This window comes from Falco punctatus, assembly GCF_963210335.1.
Source record: "Falco punctatus genome assembly, chromosome: 3".
Lineage (NCBI taxonomy): Eukaryota > Metazoa > Chordata > Aves > Falconiformes > Falconidae > Falco > Falco punctatus.
The window spans coordinates 103,836,856-103,847,653 of record NC_137582.1 but is presented as its reverse complement, the minus strand read 5'-3'; the positions used below and the strand labels follow the sequence as shown (position 1 = coordinate 103,847,653).

The 10,798-nt window shown below is 59.5% G+C and overlaps 2 protein-coding genes across 2 annotated transcripts; both read right to left on the bottom strand.

Moving 5' to 3' along the window:
* On the bottom strand, nucleotides 1-5,396 carry LOC308061102 (acrosin-like; the record flags this gene model as incomplete). The annotated part of the gene is made up of 7 exons (XM_080380653.1): nucleotides 1-15; nucleotides 2,077-2,247; nucleotides 2,717-2,862; nucleotides 3,149-3,414; nucleotides 4,160-4,393; nucleotides 4,828-5,011; nucleotides 5,339-5,396. 7 exons carry the CDS (start codon nucleotides 5,394-5,396, stop codon nucleotides 1-3), a joined length of 1,074 nt encoding a protein of 357 aa, XP_080236779.1.
* A 5-nt stretch (nucleotides 5,397-5,401) lies between these two features.
* LOC308061101 (acrosin-like) lies at nucleotides 5,402-10,797 on the bottom strand (the record flags this gene model as incomplete). The annotated part of the gene is made up of 7 exons (XM_080380652.1): nucleotides 5,402-5,416; nucleotides 7,478-7,648; nucleotides 8,118-8,263; nucleotides 8,550-8,815; nucleotides 9,561-9,794; nucleotides 10,229-10,412; nucleotides 10,740-10,797. The coding sequence occupies 7 exons, from the start codon at nucleotides 10,795-10,797 to the stop codon at nucleotides 5,402-5,404; spliced, it is 1,074 nt and encodes a 357-aa protein (XP_080236778.1).
* Nucleotide 10,798: the final 1 nt, after the last annotated feature.

Sequence of the window (10,798 nt, the reverse complement as noted above, 5' to 3'; positions counted from 1 at the left end):
TCAGAAGTAAAGACTCTGCACGGAGAGAGTTCAAGCTGAAAATCATTCGGTAAATATGCAGACCTTGCAACTGGTGCTTCGGCACTTGTGTTTAACGGACTGACTAACAAGGACACTACGGTCTGCACGTGTCGATACCGATCGACTAGCTACGTTGTAAGCAAGAACTATGTTGTCTGCAAGATGTACGAGCCGGGAAGAGAACCAGTACAACCTGGCTCTGCGCTTGCTGGCGTGGACTCCTCAGCACTGCGCGCCAAAGGGAAAAGTACATCCTGAGGAAGGGTGCGAGCCTTCCTCCCAGAGAGCCCAGCCCAGGACCAGCAGGTGTCAACGCACCCGCGCCAGAGTGAGGAGGCTTATGATACTGAGTTCCTGGACCGAATGGTAATAACCCCGCCTTTTCTCGGGAATCTAATGAATACGTATGCTTCTGTGTAATAGGGATCTGCTTACTTAAGCCCTGGGTGTGCAAGTGAGGAGGAGCGATCCCCCTTGCAGCCGGAGCCCCGATAAACATGCCTGCTTGATAACCCTCCTTGAGTTGTAGAGTTTGATTCCGCACGTCAGCACCGATCAAGAAGGCTACAAAGACCTGTGCAGCACATGCCGAGTAGGAGATGGCCCCGTGTCCTGGTTTCAGCTGGGATGGAGTTAACGTTCTTCTTCGTAGCTAGTGAAGTGCTGTGTTTTGGCTATGATGTGAGAACAATGTTGGTAGCTGCACTGATGTTTTCGGTTGTTGCTGCCTGGCGTTTCTGCTAAGTCAAGGCCTTTTTGGTTTCTTGGGCCTTGCCAGCCAGAGTGCTGGAGGGGCACAAGAGACTGGGAAGGGACACAGCCAGGTCAGCTGACGTGAAGCAGCCACAGAGGTATTCCGTCCCGTGGGACGTCATGCTTGGTATAGAAACTTGGAGGGTTAGCTGGCGGGGGGAATCTTGCTCAGGGACTGGCTGGGCATCGGTCAGCGGGTGGTGAGCAGTTGTACTGTGCATCATTTCCTTTTTTTCCTTCTCCCTTCCTTTTGATTTTACCCTTTTCCCCCACCTTTCCATCCTAATCGTTATTGTTGTTGTTGTTGTTGTTGTTATTCTTCTTCTTGGTATTGTTACTGTTGTTCTTCACTCTTTCTTCTGTCTAAATTATTACATTGTTCTTATCTCAACCCTCCAGCTTTACATTGCTTTCTGGTTCTCCTCCCCACCCCTCCGGGTGGGGGGGAGTGCGCAAGTGGCTGCGTGGCGTTTGGTTGCCGGTAGCGTTTGGTTGCCGGCCGGGGTTAAACCGCGACACAGGATGGAAATGAAGTCTGTGGCATATGTGGGGCTCGAAGGCAAGCTCCTTCCCCAAATCCTCAGCGCAACCCTTGGGTCTTTCTAGACGCGTCTGTCCTGGGTCATGAGAGTCCAGTTTCAGGGTCACTTGTGGCTCATCCACAAGCGCGGCGGGATCCCACCAGGAGCTGGCCAAAGACGTTCTGTGTTTCCAGCTCCTTTCCCCAAGCCCTCCAGCCCGTGGTGACCTGTGTTCCCTTCCTCCAGTGCAGCCTCCCCCTCCTCCCTGAGCAGGCCCACTTTCAGCCCTTTGCAGGGACTCTTTCCCTTTGTGCCCGCCTTGTCTGCCTGCAGCCTGCCTCGCTTGGCAGGTGCCGGGCGTGGAAGTCCTTGCCTCACACAGGAGACTGACTTGAGCTGAAGCCTGGTTTGCTGTGAGCACCGAAACATTTTATTTCAAGCATGTGGTCAGCCTCATCAGGTGTGTGCCTCCCGAGGCACGGGCGCAGGGCAGAGCAGCCCTTTGACGCTGAGGTGGCCTTTGCATCGGCAGGCATTGCCCCAAAGGAAACGGTGGTGGCACACTGCAGCCTGCCCTGCGTGCCGTTTGTCCTGCTGCTCACACCGTTTTTCCCCTTAGGTACTGCAGGAGCTCCTGCAGCCGGCTAAAGAAGTCCAGCAGCTTCTGGACTGGAAATGGGCAGGAGCCGCCCCACTGTGCTGCTGTGGGCCTTGGCCTCGCAACGGGGCTTGAGGTGGTGACAAAATGACTCCAAGCGCGTGCTGTTGGAGTAGCCCTCACTGCTGGGCGCAGGCCCATCTGTAGCAGGATCCAGTCGTAGAAGTGCTGAGTGGAGGTGTAGACTCCGGGCTGCCTGGCTCTGGCACAGCCTCTCCCCCAGCTGGTGACACCAACAAGCCAGAAGTAGTCTGCACTGCTGTCTTGGCAGACGAGAGGCCCACCGCTGTCCCCCTGCAGAGGAGGAGAGAGGACAAAGGGGTTGTTGGGTGGCCACCGTCAGCACGGGGGTTGGCTCCTTCTCTCTGACGGCACCTGCCGGAGCTGTGTTCCCTGCAGAGCGAGGCTGTGTCGAGCGAGCCTTGCCTGGGAAGGGGTGGTGGGCTTGTAAGGTGGGGCTGGCTCTCCTCACTGCACGGGGATGGTGGGTGTGTGGGAGAGAGCTGTGGCAGGCTTGGGATGGGGAGCCATGGTCTGCCAAGAACACTAGGAGGGCTTTCTGGGCAGAGCGCCATGCCTCTGGGACAAGAGGGGCACTGGGCAGGGGCCTGCCGATGGGGAAGGGGGTATAAGCCCCCCCGGCGGTGGGGACCTGAAGTGGGAGGGGCACTGGCCAGGCCAAGCACATGCCGGGCCATGTTGGCGTAGTTGCGTGTGGCGGGGCTGCCTGTGCTACGGGGCTTGGCTCGTAGCACGCTCCTACCTGGCAGGTGTCAATGCCGCCCTGCGGATAGCCAGCACAGACGTTGTGCGTGTGGATGGCCCCTCTGTACCACCGGCTGCTGTTACAGACGTTGACATCAATGAGGCGGACCTGGGCCTCCTGCAGCACATCCGTTGATCGTCCAGCTGTGAGCACAGGAAGGAATTAGCAAGCAGCAGCTCACTGGCGCTTCTCCTCCCCTGCCTGGCGGAATCCCTTGCCTCGCCCGCGCTTGGCTTTGCATCCTGAGAGGCGTTATAGCGGCATTTCCCTTCCGCCTTGCTCTGCGGAAAGGGCTCAGGCCCATCTCTCAAGAGGCATACGTCCCCGCAGCCTGACTGGGGCTCTGGCCTCTGCTGTCAGGAAGCCCAAGCAATGGCCCCGAGCGTGCCAAGCTTGCGCTCGGCACACGAGTACTTCCGCGGTACTCACATCTTGCAGTCGTGGCACCCCAGCCGCTGATGTAGCAGTTTTTCAGCTGCGAGACTCTCAGCGAGGCATCGGGCACGCAGGCAAGCTGAACGTAGGCGTTGCACTGCACAGGCTGGTCCAGCTCCAGCAAGGCAATGTCGTTCCTCTGCGTGATGTTACTGTAGCCTTGGTGAAGGAGCAGCCGCTTGATGTTGCGCACCTGGGCCTCAGGGCCCAGCTGAGTCAGCCGGGTGGCACCGATCACCACGCGCCACATGGTGATGTAGCTGGAAGGCAAATGGGGAGAGGACTCAGAGGGAGCACAGCCATGTGCTGCAGCAGCCCAGCAGTTGCCCTGCCTTCCGCTTGCCGAGGGAGAGAGGAGAGCAGCGCTCGGGAGGGTGGGACTGGCCTCGCGTGCCTCAGGCTCAAGGAGCACCCAGGCCCTGGGCGTCCTGCGAGGAAACGGGGCGGGAGTAGCCCGTGCTGCTGCGCACGGGGCAAGCGCTAGTGTTGTGGGGCTATGCGCGTTCCCGGCGACGCCTTACCTGGCCTCGATGAAGCAGTGGGCTGCTGTCAGGACCCACTGTGCGCTGATGAGGGAGCCTCCGCAGGTATGACCCGTGCCCGCTTGCCAGGGGTTCTGGATGCTGACGATCCAGGGCCAGGCCCCTGCCTGGGCATCTGTGCCACCCACAACGCGTGACATGCCATACGGAAAAGCCGTGGGCCGGAGCCCGCAGGTCCCTCTGTAAAGAGAAACTCCTTAGTGTCCTGCTGGATGGCTGGCGCCCCTACGGCTCACGGTCAGCCGTCTTCCCTCCCCACAAGGCGCTGCCTGGCCAGCAGGGCTGGGGAAGCCTGTGGGGCACGCGTGTGTCCACACCCTGCCTCTTTCTGCTTTAGCCCCGTAGGTGAGTACTGCCAACAGCCTGCGTGCTGGCAAGGAAATGAGCCTCCCACACTGGCTGCCCTCCAGCCAAGCCCACAAGGGCTTGCCCAAGCTCCCTCCCAGAGCCTCGGGCCACTTACCCACAGCTGTCCCATGTGCCGGACGCAGGACAGCACATGGCCAGCAGGACGAGGAGGAGGAGCAGCAAATCCATCCCTGCCAGTGACACGTGGCAGCTGCAAGGAGGAGGGCTTGTCACCGCCAGTGCAGCCGCCAACATACTGCCCCCTGAGCTCGCGTTGCCCAGGATGCCCTTGGCCCCGGGGGTGATGTCACAGAGTGGCTGGTTGCCACGGGGCTGGGCGTGGTGGCCTCTGCGGGGAGGGGGGGCAACAGGAGGGGTTCCAAGCAGGACGGGAGGCAGGAGCTGGGATCGCACAGCCCCCACAGAGCCCCGCGGAATGCTCCCTTTGCGCGATGAGGGTGGGCAGGCCCCGTGGCAGGCAGCAGCGCCTGGCTCCCGGCTCTGCCTGCTAACAGCTCACAGGAAAAACCAAGCGTGGCGTCGCTACCTCTTTGCGAAGGTCACTGCCGCCCTGCTCTCGGCAGCCCTTTGCCACCTGCTCCTTCCCAATAAAGAGACACACAACAGAGAACGCAACCACTAGAGGCAGCACGCGCGTGCTTGGCTCTTGAAGAGACACTCTTTTGATGGTCGTGGCAGGCAAGCAGTGACGGGCAAGCCAAAGAAGCCAAGCCTAGCCCAGCAGTGCCAACCTTCCTGCACGCAGCACAGGGAAAGGCACACGCAGCACAGTCCTCGCTGGCTATGTCAGCCACAGCAACGCCCTCTGGCAGGCTTCGTGTCCCTGCTCTCTCTGGGTTGGATTGCGGTTCTGGACCAACACTGAAGAGGGCAGTTGTGGCACCTGCTACGCACGGCCGAGGACATACAATCAGAACGCCAAAGAAGGCGCCTTCCAAGTCCAATGCTGTAAAACAGACATTAGAATCACCTGTCGCTGTTAACAAAGCGGGAGGATTAGGCAGCACCGGGTGTTGGTCAATCGCTATTTGATTCACAGCCCTTAGATGTTGTACTACATGCTGCTCCTGGGCATGTGGCTTTGCAACAACCCCTGTTTTAGGCAATTATGACTTCTAGGCTCCAGTCCGAGCCAGGATTCCAACTTCATAGGGTACTGGTTTTGTCTTAGCGGCTTCGCTCCCGGTTTCAATTCCACACTTCCTGGTGCTGCTGGGCTGAGCAACCCCCTGGCCCAAGGCAGCTGCTGCCGTGTGGACACAAGCTCTGCCACCTAGGAGGGTCCCAGTGTGCAGGGCTTTTCGGATGGCAGCAAGGCGGTCACAGGCCATGACGCTCAGAAGTAAAGACTCTGCACGGAGAGAGTTCAAGCTGAAAATCATTCGGTAAATATGCAGACCTTGCAACTGGTGCTTCAGCACTTGTGTTTAACGGACTGACTAACAAGGACACTACGGTCTGCACGTGTCGATACCGATCGACTAGCTACGTTGTAAGCAAGAACTATGTTGTCTGCAAGATGTACGAGCCGGGAAGAGAACCAGTACAACCTGGCTCTGCGCTTGCTGGCGTGGACTCCTCAGCACTGCGCGCCAAAGGGAAAAGTACATCCTGAGGAAGGGTGCGAGCCTTCCTCCCAGAGAGCCCAGCCCAGGACCAGCAGGTGTCAACGCACCCGCGCCAGAGTGAGGAGGCTTATGATACTGAGTTCCTGGACCGAATGGTAATAACCCCGCCTTTTCTTGGGAATCTAATGAATACGTATGCTTCTGTGTAATAGGGATCTGCTTACTTAAGCCCTGGGTGTGCAAGTGAGGAGGAGCGATCCCCCTTGCAGCCGGAGCCCCGATAAACATGCCTGCTTGATAACCCTCCTTGAGTTGTAGAGTTTGATTCCGCACGTCAGCACCGATCAAGAAGGCTACAAAGACCTGTGCAGCACATGCCGAGTAGGAGATGGCCCCGTGTCCTGGTTTCAGCTGGGATGGAGTTAACGTTCTTCTTCGTAGCTAGTGAAGTGCTGTGTTTTGGCTATGATGTGAGAACAATGTTGGTAGCTGCACTGATGTTTTCGGTTGTTGCTGCCTGGCGTTTCTGCTAAGTCAAGGCCTTTTTGGTTTCTTGGGCCTTGCCAGCCAGAGTGCTGGAGGGGCACAAGAGACTGGGAAGGGACACAGCCAGGTCAGCTGACGTGAAGCAGCCACAGAGGTATTCCGTCCCGTGGGACGTCATGCTTGGTATAGAAACTTGGAGGGTTAGCTGGCGGGGGGAATCTTGCTCAGGGACTGGCTGGGCATCGGTCAGCGGGTGGTGAGCAGTTGTACTGTGCATCATTTCCTTTTTTTCCTTCTCCCTTCCTTTTGATTTTACCCTTTTCCCCCACCTTTCCATCCTAATCGTTATTGTTGTTGTTGTTGTTGTTGTTATTCTTCTTCTTGGTATTGTTACTGTTGTTCTTCACTCTTTCTTCTGTCTAAATTATTACATTGTTCTTATCTCAACCCTCCAGCTTTACATTGCTTTCTGGTTCTCCTCCCCACCCCTCCGGGTGGGGGGGAGTGCGCAAGTGGCTGCGTGGCGTTTGGTTGCCGGTAGCGTTTGGTTGCCGGCCGGGGTTAAACCGCGACACAGGATGGAAATGAAGTCTGTGGCATATGTGGGGCTCGAAGGCAAGCTCCTTCCCCAAATCCTCAGCGCAACCCTTGGGTCTTTCTAGACGCGTCTGTCCTGGGTCATGAGAGTCCAGTTTCAGGGTCACTTGTGGCTCATCCACAAGCGCAGCGGGATCCCACCAGGAGCTGGCCAAAGACGTTCTGTGTTTCCAGCTCCTTTCCCCAAGCCCTCCAGCCCGTGGTGACCTGTGTTCCCTTCCTCCAGTGCAGCCTCCCCCTCCTCCCTGAGCAGGCCCACTTTCAGCCCTTTGCAGGGACTCTTTCCCTTTGTGCCCGCCTTGTCTGCCTGCAGCCTGCCTCGCTTGGCAGGTGCCGGGCGTGGAAGTCCTTGCCTCGCACAGGAGACTGACTTGAGCTGAAGCCTGGTTTGCTGTGAGCACCGAAACATTTTATTTCAAGCATGTGGTCAGCCTCATCAGGTGTGTGCCTCCCGAGGCACGGGCGCAGGGCAGAGCAGCCCTTTGACGCTGAGGTGGCCTTTGCATCGGCAGGCATTGCCCCAAAGGAAACGGTGGTGGCACACTGCAGCCTGCCCTGCGTGCCGTTTGTCCTGCTGCTCACACCGTTTTTCCCCTTAGGTACTGCAGGAGCTCCTGCAGCTGGCTAAAGAAGTCCAGCAGCTTCTGGACTGGAAATGGGCAGGAGCCGCCCCACTGTGCTGCTGTGGGCCTTGGCCTTGCAACGGGGCTTGAGGTGGTGACAAAATGACTCCAAGCGCGTGCTGTTGGAGTAGCCCTCACTGCTGGGCGCAGGCCCATCTGTAGCAGGATCCAGTCGTAGAAGTGCTGAGTGGAGGTGTAGACTCCGGGCTGCCTGGCTCTGGCACAGCCTCTCCCCCAGCTGGTGACACCAACAAGCCAGAAGTAGTCTGCACTGCTGTCTTGGCAGACGAGAGGCCCACCGCTGTCCCCCTGCAGAGGAGGAGAGAGGACAAAGGGGTTGTTGGGTGGCCACCGTCAGCACGGGGGTTGGCTCCTTCTCTCTGACGGCACCTGCCGGAGCTGTGTTCCCTGCAGAGCGAGGCTGTGTCGAGCGAGCCTTGCCTGGGAAGGGGTGGTGGGCTTGTAAGGTGGGGCTGGCTCTCCTCACTGCACGGGGATGGTGGGTGTGTGGGAGAGAGCTGTGGCAGGCTTGGGATGGGGAGCCATGGTCTGCCAAGAACACTAGGAGGGCTTTCTGGGCAGAGCGCCATGCCTCTGGGACAAGAGGGGCACTGGGCAGGGGCCTGCCGATGGGGAAGGGGGTATAAGCCCCCCCGGCGGTGGGGACCTGAAGTGGGAGGGGCACTGGCCAGGCCAAGCACATGCCGGGCCATGTTGGCGTAGTTGCGTGTGGCGGGGCTGCCTGTGCTACGGGGCTTGGCTCGTAGCACGCTCCTACCTGGCAGGTGTCAATGCCGCCCTGCGGATAGCCAGCACAGACGTTGTGCGTGTGGATGGCCCCTCTGTACCACCGGCTGCTGTTACAGACGTTGACATCAATGAGGCGGACCTGGGCCTCCTGCAGCACATCCGTTGATCGTCCAGCTGTGAGCACAGGAAGGAATTAGCAAGCAGCAGCTCACTGGCGCTTCTCCTCCCCTGCCTGGCGGAATCCCTTGCCTCGCCCGCGCTTGGCTTTGCATCCTGAGAGGCGTTATAGCGGCATTTCCCTTCCGCCTTGCTCTGCGGAAAGGGCTCAGGCCCATCTCTCAAGAGGCATACGTCCCCGCAGCCTGACTGGGGCTCTGGCCTCTGCTGTCAGGAAGCCCAAGCAATGGGCCCGAGCGTGCCAAGCTTGCGCTCGGCACACGAGTACTTCCGCGGTACTCACATCTTTCAGTCGTGGCACCCCAGCCGCTGATGTAGCAGTTTTTCAGCTGCGAGACTCTCAGCGAGGCATCGGGCACGCAGGCAAGCTGAACGTAGGCGTTGCACTGCACAGGCTGGTCCAGCTCCAGCAAGGCAATGTCGTTCCTCTGCGTGATGTTACTGTAGCCTTGGTGAAGGAGCAGCCGCTTGATGTTGCGCACCTGGGCCTCAGGGCCCAGCTGAGTCAGCCGGGTGGCACCGATCACCACGCGCCACATGGTGATGTAGCTGGAAGGCAAATGGGGAGAGGACTCAGAGGGAGCACAGCCACGTGCTGCAGCAGCCCAGCAGTTGCCCTGCCTTCCGCTTGCCGAGGGAGAGAGGAGAGCAGCGCTCGGGAGGGTGGGACTGGCCTCGCGTGCCTCAGGCTCAAGGAGCACCCAGGCCCTGGGCGTCCTGCGAGGAAACGGGGCGGGAGTAGCCCGTGCTGCTGCGCACGGGGCAAGCGCTAGTGTTGTGGGGCTATGCGCGTTCCCGGCGACGCCTTACCTGGCCTCGATGAAGCAGTGGGCTGCTGTCAGGACCCACTGTGCGCTGATGAGGGAGCCTCCGCAGGTATGACCCGTGCCCGCTTGCCAGGGGTTCTGGATGCTGACGATCCAGGGCCAGGCCCCTGCCTGGGCATCTGTGCCACCCACAACGCGCGACATGCCATACGGAAAAGCCGTGGGCCGGAGCCCGCAGGTCCCTCTGTAAAGAGAAACTCCTTAGTGTCCTGCTGGATGGCTGGCGCCCCTACGGCTCACGGTCAGCCGTCTTCCCTCCCCACAAGGCGCTGCCTGGCCAGCAGGGCTGGGGAAGCCTGTGGGGCACGCGTGTGTCCACACCCTGCCTCTTTCTGCTTTAGCCCCGTAGGTGAGTACTGCCAACAGCCTGCGTGCTGGCAAGGAAATGAGCCTCCCACACTGGCTGCCCTCCAGCCAAGCCCACAAGGGCTTGCCCAAGCTCCCTCCCAGAGCCTCGGGCCACTTACCCACAGCTGTCCCATGTGCCGGACGCAGGACAGCACATGGCCAGCAGGACGAGGAGGAGGAGCAGCAAATCCATCCCTGCCAGTGACACGTGGCAGCTGCAAGGAGGAGGGCTTGTCACCGCCAGTGCAGCCGCCAACATACTGCCCCCTGAACTCGCGTTGCCCCGGATGCCCTTGGCCCCGGGGGTGATGTCACAGAGTGGCTGGTTGCCACGGGGCTGGGCGTGGTGGCCTCTGCGGGGAGGGGGGGCAACAGGAGGGGTTCCAAGCAGGACGGGAGGCAGGAGCTGGGATCGCACAGCCCCCACAGAGCCCCGCGGAATGCTCCCTTTGCGCGATGAGGGTGGGCAGGCCCCGTGGCAGGCAGCAGCGCCTGGCTCCCGGCTCTGCCTGCTAACAGCTCACAGGAAAAACCAAGCGTGGCGTCACTATCTCTTTGCGAAGGTCACTGCCGCCCTGCTCTCGGCAGCCCTTTGCCACCTGCTCCTTCCCAATAAAGAGACACACAACAGAGAACGCAACCACTAGAGGCAGCACGCGCGTGCTTGGCTCTTGAAGAGACACTCTTTTGATGGTCGTGGCAGGCAAGCAGTGACGGGCAAGCCAAAGAAGCCAAGCCTAGCCCAGCAGTGCCAACCTTCCTGCACGCAGCACAGGGAAAGGCACACGCAGCACAGTCCTCGCTGGCTATGTCAGCCACAGCAACGCCCTCTGGCAGGCTTCGTGTCCCTGCTCTCTCTGGGTTGGATTGCGGTTCTGGACCAACACTGAAGAGGGCAGTTGTGGCACCTGCTACGCACGGCCGAGGACATACAATCAGAACGCCAAAGAAGGCGCCTTCCAAGTCCAATGCTGTAAAACAGACATTAGAATCACCTGTCGCTGTTAACAAAGCGGGAGGATTAGGCAGCACCGGGTGTTGGTCAATCGCTATTTGATTCACAGCCCTTAGATGTTGTACTACATGCTGCTCCTGGGCATGTGGCTTTGCAACAACCCCTGTTTTAGGCAATTATGACTTCTAGGCTCCAGTCCGAGCCAGGATTCCAACTTCATAGGGTACTGGTTTTGTCTTAGCGGCTTCGCTCCCGGTTTCAATTCCACACTTCCTGGTGCTGCTGGGCTGAGCAACCCCCTGGCCCAAGGCAGCTGCTGCCGTGTGGACACAAGCTCTGCCACCTAGGAGGGTCCCAGTGTGCAGGGCTTTTCGGATGGCAGCAAGGCGGTCACAGGCCATG